At 57.6% G+C, this 13528-nt stretch overlaps 6 protein-coding genes across 6 annotated transcripts; 5 read left to right on the forward strand and 1 right to left on the reverse strand.

Moving 5' to 3' along the window:
* The first annotated feature begins 807 nt into the window (after positions 1-807).
* K437DRAFT_191410 (OPT-domain-containing protein) lies at positions 808-5237 on the forward strand. Its single transcript, XM_013385883.1, has 3 exons — positions 808-1496; positions 1588-4671; positions 4765-5237. The coding sequence occupies exons 1-3, from the start codon at positions 1085-1087 to the stop codon at positions 5097-5099; spliced, it is 3831 nt and encodes a 1276-aa protein (XP_013241337.1). The 5' UTR covers positions 808-1084; the 3' UTR covers positions 5100-5237.
* On the reverse strand, positions 5209-6158 carry K437DRAFT_191422 (uncharacterized protein). The gene is made up of 2 exons (XM_013385884.1): positions 5626-6158; positions 5209-5549 (listed from the first exon to the last, which is right to left on the reverse strand). The coding sequence occupies exons 1-2, from the start codon at positions 6019-6021 to the stop codon at positions 5463-5465; spliced, it is 483 nt and encodes a 160-aa protein (XP_013241338.1). The 5' UTR covers positions 6022-6158; the 3' UTR covers positions 5209-5462.
* Positions 6159-6388: 230 nt separating this feature from the next.
* Positions 6389-7718, forward strand: K437DRAFT_258734 (nascent polypeptide-associated complex, alpha subunit). Its single transcript, XM_013385885.1, has 6 exons — positions 6389-6498; positions 6610-6774; positions 6846-7154; positions 7223-7277; positions 7451-7455; positions 7553-7718. The coding sequence occupies exons 1-6, from the start codon at positions 6457-6459 to the stop codon at positions 7574-7576; spliced, it is 600 nt and encodes a 199-aa protein (XP_013241339.1). The 5' UTR covers positions 6389-6456; the 3' UTR covers positions 7577-7718.
* A 770-nt stretch (positions 7719-8488) lies between these two features.
* K437DRAFT_191550 (uncharacterized protein) lies at positions 8489-10521 on the forward strand. Its single transcript, XM_013385886.1, has one exon. It carries the CDS (start codon positions 8588-8590, stop codon positions 10442-10444), a length of 1857 nt encoding a protein of 618 aa, XP_013241340.1. The 5' UTR covers positions 8489-8587; the 3' UTR covers positions 10445-10521.
* A 1510-nt stretch (positions 10522-12031) lies between these two features.
* Positions 12032-12511, forward strand: K437DRAFT_191548 (uncharacterized protein). The gene has a single exon (XM_013385887.1). The coding sequence runs from the start codon at positions 12097-12099 to the stop codon at positions 12460-12462; it is 366 nt and encodes a 121-aa protein (XP_013241341.1). The 5' UTR covers positions 12032-12096; the 3' UTR covers positions 12463-12511.
* K437DRAFT_191493 (plant expansin) lies at positions 12223-13082 on the forward strand. The gene is made up of 5 exons (XM_013385888.1): positions 12223-12437; positions 12515-12552; positions 12629-12648; positions 12722-12844; positions 12932-13082. The coding sequence occupies exons 2-5, from the start codon at positions 12523-12525 to the stop codon at positions 13038-13040; spliced, it is 282 nt and encodes a 93-aa protein (XP_013241342.1). The 5' UTR covers positions 12223-12437; positions 12515-12522; the 3' UTR covers positions 13041-13082.
* The last annotated feature ends 446 nt before the right edge of the window (positions 13083-13528 follow it).

A 13528-nucleotide genomic window follows, 5' to 3' on the forward strand; every position in this document is an offset into this window, starting at 1 on the left:
CTCTTTGTCGAGGTGCGGAACACGTGCTCTCAGCCTGGACCGCGGGCCATGAACCACTGCCGAATTGTTTGAGACTCACTCGGGGCTTGATCGGCGCGGGCGCGTCTCGTCCCCAACAGCGATGGGTCACGTGCCGTCTACCCTAACCAAGATGCTTACCTAATCTATCGTTTTTGCGGGCGGGCCGCTGTTGTTGCTTGCCTGTGCAAAGACGGCAGCAATGACGTGCAGCGCCAGGCACTGCGCTGCGGTGTGCGCTGCAGTGCAGTGTAGTGCACTGAACCTATTATCTCATCCCATGTTGCGAGCATCACTCCCTGCATGGTTCCAGGGGGGTGGGGGGAGGGGGGCGAACTGCTCCACTACTCCCAATCCCACACAACAACAGGTCAACCCATCCATCTCGCAGTGGCAACAAGCAGCCAACAGCAAACACGGCTTGTCCCATACGAAATCGAATGCGGCCACAGACCAGGCCCATTGTCCAGTAGCCGCACTCCTCCTCTCCGCCCTCGCCCGGTCACACTGACCGGTTCTGGCGGGGTTGCTGCGCCGGCGCTGCTCTACCTACACACACACAGCCAAGCCACGGCTGTGGGCTTTGCTTGCTCCTCTCCCCTCGTTGCTTTGGGTTGCTGATGCTGGTTCATCACACCCACCGTCATACGCTTGCTTGCCTTGTTGCATCATTCTCTGACGAGGACATCCTGGTTCACCCTCCCTCTTCTTCCACTCTCTGTGACGGAATGCTGTCTACTGGCCCATGATCATATTTACATGTACACGCGCAGCTCTCCCTTCTCTGGCAGCGGATCATCTCACCTCTCTTCTCCCCGCTTGTCACACACTGCTTCCAGCTTCGTCCCTCAACCCTCTTCCCTGCTAGACTACCCCCATTGCCCAGCTTCACCCCATCCCTGCTGCCACTTTTCTTCTTCGCAAAGATCCCCACCACCTCTACCCATACCCTCTCATCGCTCGCTCGCTCACCCCTTCAGCTCTGTTTTGCCAGGGCTGTGCGCTACGCTTTCGGCCTTGACAGATCGTACAAGAGGGTGCGAACCCCTTGGGACGCAGCCCAAAGATGGACTACAGCCACTCAAATGACATCGACTACGGTCGCCCCACCACCTCGTCCGGACGCCCTGGCACATCTTCAGGCCGGCCGCACACCAGTCGACCGGGTACGAGCTCGGGGGGCGGCGCCGCGGCCCCGAGGTTTGGCTCGTTCGCGAACGGCGACGCAGCGGTAGGCGGGGCCAATGCCAGCTCTTCGCACAACGCGCCAGCGTTTGGGACGGGCGCACACACACCCAACGCCTCCTCATCTCGCCCTGGCACTGGACGCAAACGCAGAGGTACCGGAAGTCGCGCCGGCACGGCGAACACGCTTCAGGGAATGGAGCTCAATCCGTACGGGATGGACGACCTGTATGAGGATGACGAATGGGACGATGAGGAGAGCGATGATGGTGACGTCTTTGCGTTCAAGCCGCGTGAGTACATCAACGTGGAAACATGCCTGGGCCGCAGCGCCGGTTGCTCACTGGAAGGCACTCCCTCCCTCTCTCATTTGTTCTTGGACAGCTGAGCTTGGACCGAGCGCTGCGATCATGGACGACCTAGTTTGGGAACAACACCGCCAAGTCGGCAACATGCCAGCGAGCAGCGCCGTCGCATCCGCACCGTCCACCATCGCTGCTTCCGCTCCAGCGTCGGCGTCAGCACCAGGCGGCGTGACCATGCAGTCATCCCGAGCTGGAGATCATCGTGCGCTTCCTCATCAAGCCGTGCAGATCGGCGAAGAGCTCGACGCGGCTGAGGAAGAGGAAGAAGAGGAGATGTTTTACTACGACGAAAAGACTGGCGCAGTGTACGATTCAGAAGGTCGGCTGGTCGAGACCAATCCGGATTTCGATGCTTCGCAGGTACTCGCGATCGCCGCATCTTCTGTAGAGGGGAACAGCGTCCCACCTGTACCCCTTCTGCCAGCGACGGTTCCACCGCCACTGTCCTCCGCACCGCTCTCCAAGACCGGCGCGTCGCATGCGTCATTCACTCCAACGGCAGCGTCTGCAGCAGCAGCGCAGGTCTCCAATGGTATCGTCCCGTCCCGGTCGACCAGCTCGTCTAGTCAAACGCCCAAACGCAACTCCTCCGCGATCTCGCTCAAGGCCTTCAAGCGCCTCTCGGCGCGCGATCTAGGCTACACTGCCTCCGGTGCCCGCGCGCCAGACGAGGAAAACGGCCCCATAGTCCGCGTCTTGTCCCCAACGCCCGGCAGCAATGGCGTCGGCGGCGGCAATTATCCCAGAAAATCGCAGCCACCAGCGTTCTCGCCGCCACATGCGATGGAGATGCTTGAACTCGATCGACGGTACATCGCCTCGGGCGATACGTTCATCGACATTGATGAAGCGCCAGAGATGCGTGTACGCAAACGCACGTCGTCGGCCAGTAGGCATGCGGCCGTCGCTGCAGCAGCAACCATGGGCGCAGGCAGCAGCACGGAATCACATCGCACCGACGTACTGCACGCCTCAACTTCGCGCACCGCCTTCGAGTCGTTCTTCTCGACCAAACAGCCGTACAAGGGTGCATACACGATGAATGAGTACGAAAAGGCTTTCAACTCTGGCGCGATTGCCAATGGGAAAGATTGGCAGGAGCAACAGCAGCAGCAGCAGCAGCAAGGCGAGCCGATCGAGGTGGGCTCGCGTGGCTTACGGCTCATCGCGCTCGAGGTCGAAACGGAGGAGGACTCACCGTTCCCAGAAGTGCGCGCTTCAGTTAGCAACGTTGATGATCCCAGCATGCCCGTGTCGACCTTCCGGCTCTGGTTTCTCGGCTTGTTCATCTGCAGCATCGCCGGCGCCGCCAACACGGTCTTCAGCTTCCGCTACCCTGCGCCACAGATCTCACCGCTGCTGATCCTGCTGCTGGTCTACCCGCTAGGCAAGCTGATGGCCGTCACTATGCCCTACCGCGCGGTGCAGCTGCCGCGCTGGCTTGGCGGCCGCAGCTTCACGCTCAACTCGGGCTTCTTCAATGTCAAGGAGCACTCGACCATCACGCAGATGGCTAACGTCGCTGTCGGCCAGGCGTTCGCGCTCAACGCCGTCATTGCACAGGACTCGCCCATCTTTTACAACGACCCCAGACCCGTCGGCTTTGCCATCATGTTCACCCTCTCCTCTGTTCTCTTCAGCTTCGGCCTCGCGGGCATGTGCAAGCGCCTGCTCGTCTGGCCCGCCTCGATGATCTGGCCGCAGAACCTGACCGTCTGCACCATCCTTAACACACTCCACGCCGAGGAGGACGGGCAGGACGGGCGCATGACGCGCTTCAAGTACTTCTTCATCGTCCTCGTCGCCGCCTTTTGCTGGAACTTTGTCCCCAATTTTCTTTTCACAGGTCTTTCCGTGTTCAACTGGGTCTGCTGGATCGCACCGCAAAACAAGTACGTGAACACGCTCTTTGGCGCGTCCAACGGCCTCGGCATGAGCGTCCTTACGTTTGACTGGAACCAGATCAGCTACGTCGGATCGCCCATGATCACGCCCTATTGGGCCGTCTGCAACCTCATGGTCGGCTTTGTGCTCCTCGTCTGGATAGTTTTCCCCACGCTTTACTTCACAAACACGTGGTACTTTGGCTTCCTCCCCATCCTTGGTGGCAGCGCCTACGATCGCTTCGGCAAGCCGTACAAGATCCGCTCGGTGCTCGACGGAATGCTGCTCAACAAGGAGCTCTATGAGAGCTACTCGCCGCTGTACATCCCCGTCAACTACTTTGTCGTCTACTGGTGTGGTCTCGCCCTTGCCACTGCCATGATCGTCCACACCGCCTTGTACCACGGCAAGGGCATCATGCAGGGGCTGCGCAACAAGAAGGTGGAGAATGACGACATACACGCTACCATGATGCGACGGTACAAGGAGGTCCCTGACTGGTGGTACGGCATGCTGCTCCTCATCAGCTTCGTCATGGCCCTCATCGCGATTGAGGTGTACAAGATCGGTCTGCCGGTCTGGGCGCTGATGCTGTCGTTGCTCATACCTACCATCTACATCATCCCATCGGGCTTCATCTTCGCCATGACCGGCCAGATCATCAACACCAACCTGGTCACCGAACTCATATCTGGCTACGCACTGCCCTCGCATCCGTTCCCGAACTTGGTCTTCAAGGCATATTCGCTCGCTGGAATCAGCAGCGGCCTGACCTTCGTGCAGGACCTGAAGCTCGGTCACTACATGAAGGTTCCACCACGAATCAGCTTTGCTGCGCAGGTGACCGCGACCGTCTGGGTCATCTTTGTCCAGATTGGTATGAAGATGTTCATGTTCAGCAAAGTCTCCTTGCTTTGCTCGAGCGCCGAGCCGCACAACTTCACTTGCCCGATCGCGTCGGTGTACTACACCTCGAGCATCGTTTGGGGCATCATCGGCCCGCGCCGCATGTTTGGCCCGGACTCGCTGTACAGCTCCATGTACTATGCTCTGCTCGTCGGCGCGCTGGCGCCGCTGCCCTTTTGGTTCCTCGCACGCAAGTACAAGGACTCAAAGTGGAAGTTTGTCAGCTCGCCGCTCATCCTCGCCGGCTCGGCGTATGTCCCACCGGGAAGCGGCCTGAATTACACCAGCTTCTTCCTCGTCGCTTTCATCTTCCGTGAGTGCTGTGTCGCTGCATGATGGACCCGTTGGGGCAGCGTTCGGGAGGAGACTGATCTTCGTATGCGCCGATCTGAATCTATTGTTTCAGAATACATCGCGCGCCGCCGATTCTTTAGCTGGTGGTCCAAGTACAACTTTGTTACTTCCTCCGCCATGGACATGGGTACAGCGCTTAGCATGCTCTTCGTATTCTTTGCGCTCACACTGCCCAAAGGCGGTGCCATCGCGCTCAACTGGTGGGGCAACAATGTTCCCTTTGAGACGGCCGATTTCCGCCATGTGCCCTTGCTGCAGGTACCCGAAGGGGGATTTGGACACACGCCGGTGAGTCTACATCCTGCCAAATCGGGGCCCAATGCGCCGAGAAATGTGAATGCTGAGATGCACCTTGCTTCGCGTTGCTTTCCCTTGCAGAAATTCTGAAGCGCCGTCGACGCAAGCCTTCCTGCTCATCTGAGCCGATCTACCGCTCCTTCCATTGGCATTCATAGCCCAACGCTTTGTGAATGCTGTTCTACTGTAGTTCCCCGGGGTTCGCATTTTAATGGGGTTTAGGTGCAGTCGTTCGGCAGCACACGTTCTTTCTTGTAGCATAGAGCTCGCAGCTTGTCTCAAATTCGCCAAGGTTGCGCCCAACTTGCGTCAAGGACGGCCTCTCTGACCGATGTGCAGAGAGGTGTGGTGTGCACCGTATTCTGCATGCGCCTTGAAAATGCACGTCTGGTGGATGTCACGGGTTGCTGTAGGGGCGCGGAGAAAGGGGGGGGAGTCGACTCGTCTGCGATCTCATCGGGAAATCAAGGGGTCTTTTCGAGGTGGTGCCATCGGATCATACCCATAGCCTCGCGGATGCATGCCAAGTATTCGTCGTATCTGGAGCATGGCGCACGGGGATTGATGAGCCTCCCGGCAGCAAATCGGACCATGACTGTTGCGAAGAGCAACCTACCGGACTGAAGACATTCTCTTTCTCGCCAAAATCATGCCATACTACAGCATAGCCAACGCAGCCCACTGCAAGCACACCACCAAGGAGCTGTGAACCTTTCTGTAATCGCGTCGGCGGTGGACCGCCTAGCTCGGGTTTGGTCACCCTCCGCAAGTACGTTTCGCTCCTAGCCCGAAGCTTCTCGGTGGGCTCCTGCCCTGCGTCCACAGCGTCAAGAGGCCCCGATCTTCGCGAGGTGAGATTGCTTGGGAAGAGCCGAGATTGCGGCGCTTTCCATATTGAGTCTGGCACCAGAGGCTCGGCGACAGCAGATGGGTTCGAAGTGGTCGATGGTGATGCAGGCTCGGAACCAGGGTCGGGGTGTGTGCCCGAGCTGCCGGGTGTTGGGGAAGGCATGCTGCCCAAAGCCTCCGGTTGGCTTTGTGCGGATTGAAGCGTCGTGGTAGTGTGGTCAAGCGTATCAATGCTGCTGCGAACAAGTGATGATGTACATCGCACGTTAAACTTAGGAGGAAAGCTCGCTGGAAGAAGCTGGAGACGGAGAGAGCAATGGGGTGTGTGCGAGAGACCATCAAAAAAAAGAACCACCCCCTTGATCATCACTTTTGACTGCAGCGGTGCCGCGCTGTTCCTCTCACTCGTCTTACCGTGTGTGTGGTGCGGAGGGGGGGGGGCTGTGTGAGAGAGCGCGCCCCAGCCTTCCAGCACATCCAGACAGACTCATTCTTCCTTCTTCCTGCCGTCTCTGTTCTATTACACCTGAAGCGTCCAACGCAATACCGATACTTGTAGGACCTAGATAGCAGCGTCAGACTACTAGATCGTTGCAAGATGGCTGCCAGTATCGAGGAGATCACGGACGATGTCCAGGACGTGAGTGGCCCGGTGGAAATACCCGGCCCTTCCGGAAGGAAGCTCTGACCGAACCTGTCTCCACGCTGACATCACGCACCCGATTGCATTGCTTGACGGTGTCAATTGCAGATCAACGTCAACCAGGACGACTCTTCCGACGCTGGCGATGGCGAGGTTGCCATCCCGGACCGCGTCCAGTCAAGAGCAGAGCGCAAGAGTAGGAAGGCCCTCCAGGGCCTAGGCCTCAAGAAGATCGATGGCATCACAAGGGTCACCATGAGGAGGCCCCGTGGTGTGAGTGAACTTGTTCTCGGGTACTATTTGAGAGAGGTAGGGTCCTGACTTGGCACCTGCACGATTGATAGCACCTCTACGTCGTCGAGAAGCCCGATGTCTACAAGTCTGCCATCACCGATGTGTACATTGTCTTTGGCGAAGCCAAGTCCGAGGACATGTCTGCCGCACTGCAGGCCCAGCAGGCGCAGATGGCCGCCATGCAAGCTCAGCAGCAAGAGATGCAGGGCCTGGGAGACGGCAGCGACTTTGCCGCTCAGGCCGCCGCGCTCGCTGGCGCTGGTACCAGCGAAAAGAAGGAGGAAGAGGAGGAGGAGGATGGCGAGCCCATTGACGAGACGGGTCTCGATACAAAGGACATCGAACTCATTATCCAACAGGTGCGCTGAGCCATGAATAGGCACCAGAAATGCGCAAATAGCTGATGCTCGATTGTGTCATCTCTCAGACTAACTGCTCCCGTCGCAAGGCCGTGAAGTCCCTCAAGGCTAGCGATGGTGATCGTGAGTGCGAATAGTTTCCACACCCGAGCGGAAGAGTTGCTCACGTCCTTTCATCTTGCCATATGCCTTGCAGTGGTGTGTTTTCATTCAATCAGCTCTCTTTCCAATCTGTTCCTTGCCGAATTGACACTAACTCTCATGCCACCTTCCCTTTCCCCCACTCTTTCTCCGGATGATCCCCGCCCTCGACTTTCTCGCAGATCGTGAGTGTCTCGATGCGCTAAGACCGTGACATATTGCTGACCATCAGTCCCTTCCGCATGTGCCCACTGCAGAATGCCATCATGGCAGCATCCTAAGCGGGATGGGTTGCCTTTCCTCCCCGCCGCCGACGGATGCAAAGATTTGCTGCCAGCTGTAAAGAGATCATGCACACATGCATATCGATGTACAGTAGTCTTCCACAAAAATTACACCGGCACTTGCTGACAACCTGAAAAATGGTCATTTGATCATGCGAGCTTCAAGGCCTCCGAGGGTGCAGCTATGCCTGCGCTTTCATATGAGTTTTGCCTCTTTCGGCTGGTCGGTCGTGCGAATATGTGGGGTCTTGCTGAAGGTGTGCTGTGTGCAGACATTCGGAGACCGCCCTGAGGAGGAGTCCCGCAAACTCTCTCCAGTCGCTGGTCGCAAGTCACAAAAGGCAGGGGCAGGGCGGGCCGGGCGGAATGAGTATCGAATTCAACTTTCTGGTGAAGTGGCAATGGCACAGCACTGGGGCAGTGTATGCGACTCTGACAGGCACCGACATTTCGCACGCGCGCATAACCGCACGTCCGCTTAAGGCAACAGCTGCAAGAAGCGATTAACCAGCGCGCGCATGAAACGGAATCCAGATGTACTCTTCGCATCAACGCCTGATCCTCTCCTTTGGCTGCTCGGCGAGGTTTAGAATTCATGCATCCAACTTCTCCTCGGGGTTTGGTATATGACGAGCAGACAAGCAGAGTGTTCGGCACCCACGCCAATTCTTCACGACCTCACTCCCGACGACCTGCTGCCTTTGACGCAGTGGTGGTGTGCCTGAACGAAGCCCGTCGCATTTCGGACGGCTGCAGACTCAGGGGGCACCGAAGGAAATTACCGCCAGCATCCATTTGCAAACAAGCTTGACATTACGCATTCATCACGTCAAAAGCAGACGAGGACGACCTGTGACGAGCATACGATAGGGACGCAATCAGCAACGAATCAATACGCACCATCCCCTCGATCATCAGAACACGACTGGGTACATCACCAAGTGACTTCGAAGCCTCGAACGCTGACACGAAGCACCATATTTCGCAACTTCAAGAACTTTCGTTAAGATGGCACCGAATCTCGATTTGGGAGCGCTCTCCCTACAAGACAGCCCACAGCGTCGACAAGGCGGCGAGGCTGGGGCCGGCTCGTACGGGTATGCATCCGGCGCAGGCCGCGCAGGGGACTTGTCGCCCTTCCGCTCCGGTGGCGGCGGCGGCAGCACGCATTTCCGAGGCGGGTCCGCAAATGGTACTGCTGGGGCAGACGCTTTTACTGGGGCTAACGCGCAGGGTTCGCAGCAGAGCGCTTCTGCCCGGTTCGAGCGCTTCTTTGCACCGAACGAGCATTCCAACCCTCCTGTCCCCTCGGGATGTGGCGCGTTCGGAAGCTTCACCTCTGGGATGCCGCCTGCTGGTATGGCGGGACCAGGAGGCCAGTTTGGCTCCGATAGCAGTGCAGCGTGGCGGGGGCTACGAAATGCATTACCTTCACAATGGGGCCATGGGCACGCAGATGGCCATGCTGCTCCGGGCGTTCTGGCACCCGGTTTCAGCTACAGTGCTCCGGTCGATGATGAGGTGATCCCTACTGCCATTGTCATCAAGAACATCCCGTTCTCGATCAAGCGCGAGCAGTTGCTGGCGCTGATCGAAGAACTGGCCATCCCCGTTCCGTACGCATTCAACTACCACTATGACCAGGGCGTCTTCCGCGGACTCGCTTTCGCCAACTTCCGCTCTGCGGAGGAAGCAGACGGTGTCGTTGCTGCGCTGAACGGCTTCGATGTCAGCGGGCGTAAGCTCAAGGTGGAGTACAAAAAGGTGCTGCAGGCGGGAGAGAAAGAGCGCATCGAGAAGGAGAAGGCAATCAAGCGCATGCAGAGCATGCAGATGGAAAAGGAGAAAGAGAAGGAGCGAAGAATGCAAGATGAGGTGATTGCTGCTGCCGCTTTGGCAGGAGGCATGCCCTCCCTCCCACCCCAGCATACACAGATGAGTTCCCTCAGAGGCGCGGCACCAGCACCGCAACTCGATTCCCCCGATTCTGGCTACGGTGAAGTGTACACGACTCGTCCCGTGCCTTTGACCGCCGATTCGCTACGAGCTCTCCCAGATGTGGACGACAGCTGCAGGCGTGCGGCGCACTCCGCACCTTCCGACATATCTGGTATTGGCGGCGGAGCAGGCGCTGCAGGTGCAGGCGCGGGCGCGGGCGCGGGTGGTAGCGGCAAAAAGGAAGAACTGGACTTGAATGAGCCGGGTACTCTGGAGATTTACTCGCGCGTCCTGCTTTTCAAGGATGATCGCATGCGTGATGAGCTGTCCTTTTCGAAGAATCTGAGCCCCCTAGAGAGGAGGACGGTGCACTTGGTCGCACAAAGGCTCGGTCTGTACCACTACTCTATTGGTGAGGGCGAGGAGAGGTGCGTGATTGTCTCCAAAAATGAGACAAACCAGGGCCATCGCGTGAGTGCCCTGTTGAGAGGGGTTCGGTCTATCCCTTTGCGTAAAGCGAGACTGACAACGGATTTCCGCTCGTTGCAGCCCTTGCGCAGCCAAGCGTCGACGATCGGCCGCTCGCATCGCGGCGGGGAGGCGTTTTCGCAGGCGGGCGCCTTTACTGCCAACGGCATGCTCAGCCCTGGCAGCAGCGCAACGACGGGTCGAGCGGCCGCGCTGCGTATGAAAAAGTCAGCGCCAGACATGAAGCGGGTGCACGACTTCAGCTATGGCAGCAGCGCGATCCCGGGCGGCCCAGGAGGCTCGCCGGGACGATACGCAGGCGACCTTGCCCTGCATCATCAAGGTTTGAATGCATTCAAGTCGAACGGGAATCTGCGAGATGGGTATTCGTCCACTGTCGGCAGGAGGACGGTAGCAAGCGCCGGCGCCGGCGCCGCTGGCCTTCAGGTGAGCCGCTGAACAAGCGGGCCACTCAGCGAACACAAGATCATGGACTGACGCACGATGCACAATATTCATGGCACGTGACCACCACCCCTACAGAGCCTGTTCTCGTCGCCATACGAAGTCCCGCCGGTGCCTACGCTTGGTGGCCCAGTCGCGAATAGCACGCTGGAGAATGCCTCCAGCAGCAACAGCAACGGCTTCCCGTCCCCGAGCAGCAATGCCGCCAACTTGCTGCGCCAGCCGCGCGGTCCAGCGTCTGAATTGCGGAACTTTGCCCGGTCGCGCGTCTCAGTAGGCGGCGGCGGCACAGCTGCTAATGGGGCCAATGGTGCAGCAGTGCCGGCAGCAACAGCCACAGCGGCAGTAGGGTTCAGCTTGTCGCGTGGGGAGGCTGCAGGAAATGGCGGATATGGATACAGCCAGCAGCAGCAGCAACATGACGATAGGCTGGACGCGCAATCACACACTCCCCTCGAATTCTGATTGGCACGTAATCGCTTTCAACCGACCACCCTCTTTTCTCTCTTTGCAAGGCTAGAGTCTACAGCAACAGGCAGCGCAGTCAGTCACTGTATCCCAAGACGTAAATTCTAATCCATCCATCCATCCAGTCATATGCGGAGCGACGAGTTGAGACGTACTGCACCATCATCAGCGTCACTGCTCCTTGATTGACACTCTGGACGCTCCCCCTTGAAGGCTCGAAAACTGTGCGCGCCATGGGACTGGCACAGTGTGATGGAGTAGCGACTGCTGACTTTGCCTTCGGCGTGCATCTGATGGCACCTTGTATGGATATGCACTGATGGTTCTTCACCCCCTCTTTTTCTCACGCGAGAAGCCGACAACGACCTTGCAAGCGAGGAGCGTAGGCGCGGTGGGAACTAAGCGGCAGCCCCGCACCGCCACACATCATGGCGGTTTGCGCAGGAACGGCTGATTCAGCACAATCGGTACATATGAAGGCACTTTTCGATGCGGGGTCATATGCCCTCTGCCCTATTTCCTGTACCTTCCCCTCCTCCCCACTCACGATTCCTCGTTTTCAACACACTACTACCAGGACCAGCACCATTCACATTGCAAGCGACCATGCGAATGCTGCCACCTTGCTTGATCCCACCAGTGCAAATTGGTCCCACAGAATCCGGGGTGCGACGAATGCCCCCTGTATGCGTTCGCTGCTGGATTGCATGTGTATGCCGACGAGTACAGAGCTTGCGGCAATGCCCTGCTTCGGTTTATATAAAGGGGCGAATCCTGCCCAGCTCACGATCCCCAATCTCCATCCACGTTCCCATCCCCAGTCCCCCAATCTTATCGTTCCTCCCCAAGTTCTCGTTTTCTGGAACCGTGCATCCCCCTCACAAGCTCTGGCAGCTTTGAGACAACGTTCGACGCTCGTATTCGCAACGCCTTGCAGAAAACGAAATTGCTGGCTCACTCGACTACGTACACAAATTCTCGCCGCCTCACCTAAACAATGATCGCTGGACGATTCATCACCACATTTCTCTTCGCTGCCGTGTCCTGTGTGCACATTTCTAGCGCGACCTCCATCCCAGACACGTGCGTTAATCGTGACGCGGAGTGCCCCGTGACACATTCATGGCTGGCTGCTGACGAGTAGACTTTTGACCTGACACAGACACGTACGCACCGTCATGAGCAATGCAAGGAACTCGAAGCACGCCCGGTTTGTTCAACGCCGTGGCGGACTAAAGGGCCGCCACGCTTGGAATTACAACTCAGCCCCATCGAGCTCCTGTCCTACCAGCTGGTCCGGCTCTGGCTCATCTGCTGATGGTTCTGACTCGGACTCAGGCTCTGGGTACGGATTTGGCTCAGCGGACTCTGAGGCTGGCCCAGCCGACACCGCCACGAACTCCGCGTCTGGGTCCTCCAGCATAAGTAGCAGCGACACTGGAACGTTCAACATTGCTCCCTCCAGCTCTTCAGGAATCTCCGGCGCTGCTGTAGGCAGTCACACTGGCCAGCTGACCTGGTACGGTGAGTCGTCTCGTCGTTGAGCAACCTCAAGTGAGAGGCTACCTGCTGACGGTGAGAACGCACCTCTTACAGCAACTGGCATGGGATCTTGTGGCTGGACCAACACAGATGTGCGTGTCTATCGATGCATAAACTGTCTTGCGTGCTGACTCGACTCGCTGATGCTGTAATGATGCGCTTCTACAGTCCGATATGATTGCTGCAGTGTGGGTAACACGTGGTTAACATTCCATTGCTGGCAAGAAATTCTGAATCCTCGTTTTCGTTCTGCATCTGAAGCTCGCATACTTTGTACGACCAATACACAACCACGCCCGGCAACCCGAACAACAATGACCTGTGCGGCAAGATGATCGACGTCAGCTACGGAGGCAAGACGGTGCGCGTCAAGATTGTCGACAGGTAAGTGCATGTGCTGGCCTCGATATTCAGCCGTCTGATGTGCTCAGTGCTCATCACACAATGCAATCTTTGCACGACACCTTCCAGATGCGAGGGCTGCCAGGAATACGACGTGGACTTGACGACTACCGCCTTTTCCCAGCTTGCCGACCTCGGCGTTGGTCGTCTGTCCGGCGCAACGTGGCAGCTGGTGTGATTCTGCAACCTGGGTGCTAGACCCATCAGTCCAATGTATTCATTCATTCAATGCTCTAGAGGCTGGTCCTCATAATTGTATATGCTAATTACATAAAATGCAAGTGCTGCCTCTCGCTCTTCTCAAGCCAGCTTGCAACGCTGACCTCGGTGTTGCAGTGCAGGGAGCCGGCGACGGCGCTTGTTGGTGACGAGGAGCATTCAATGCTCGTCCGTGGTGGGTGGGAAGAACAAGATTCGAGATCTGAATTGAGTACAATTGAGTTGTCAGTGGGCTGCTCGCTCGCTTCGGCTCCAACTGAGCCGCTTGGCTGATGCAAAAGTGGTCTGTGCTGTGATAACCGACCGCATTTCAGCCACACCACCGATTAATACGTAGGCCTGGCCAACAAATTGATGAGATGCAAGGCATGTATAGAGCAAAAGACAAGCGGTACAAGTACAGATTACAGTATAGTCCATATTGTCAGTAGGCGCTGAAGCTGCCCT

The sequence above is a fragment of the Tilletiaria anomala genome (genome assembly GCF_000711695.1).
Source record: "Tilletiaria anomala UBC 951 chromosome Unknown K437scaffold_93, whole genome shotgun sequence".
NCBI classification, from domain to species: domain Eukaryota; kingdom Fungi; phylum Basidiomycota; class Exobasidiomycetes; order Georgefischeriales; family Tilletiariaceae; genus Tilletiaria; species Tilletiaria anomala.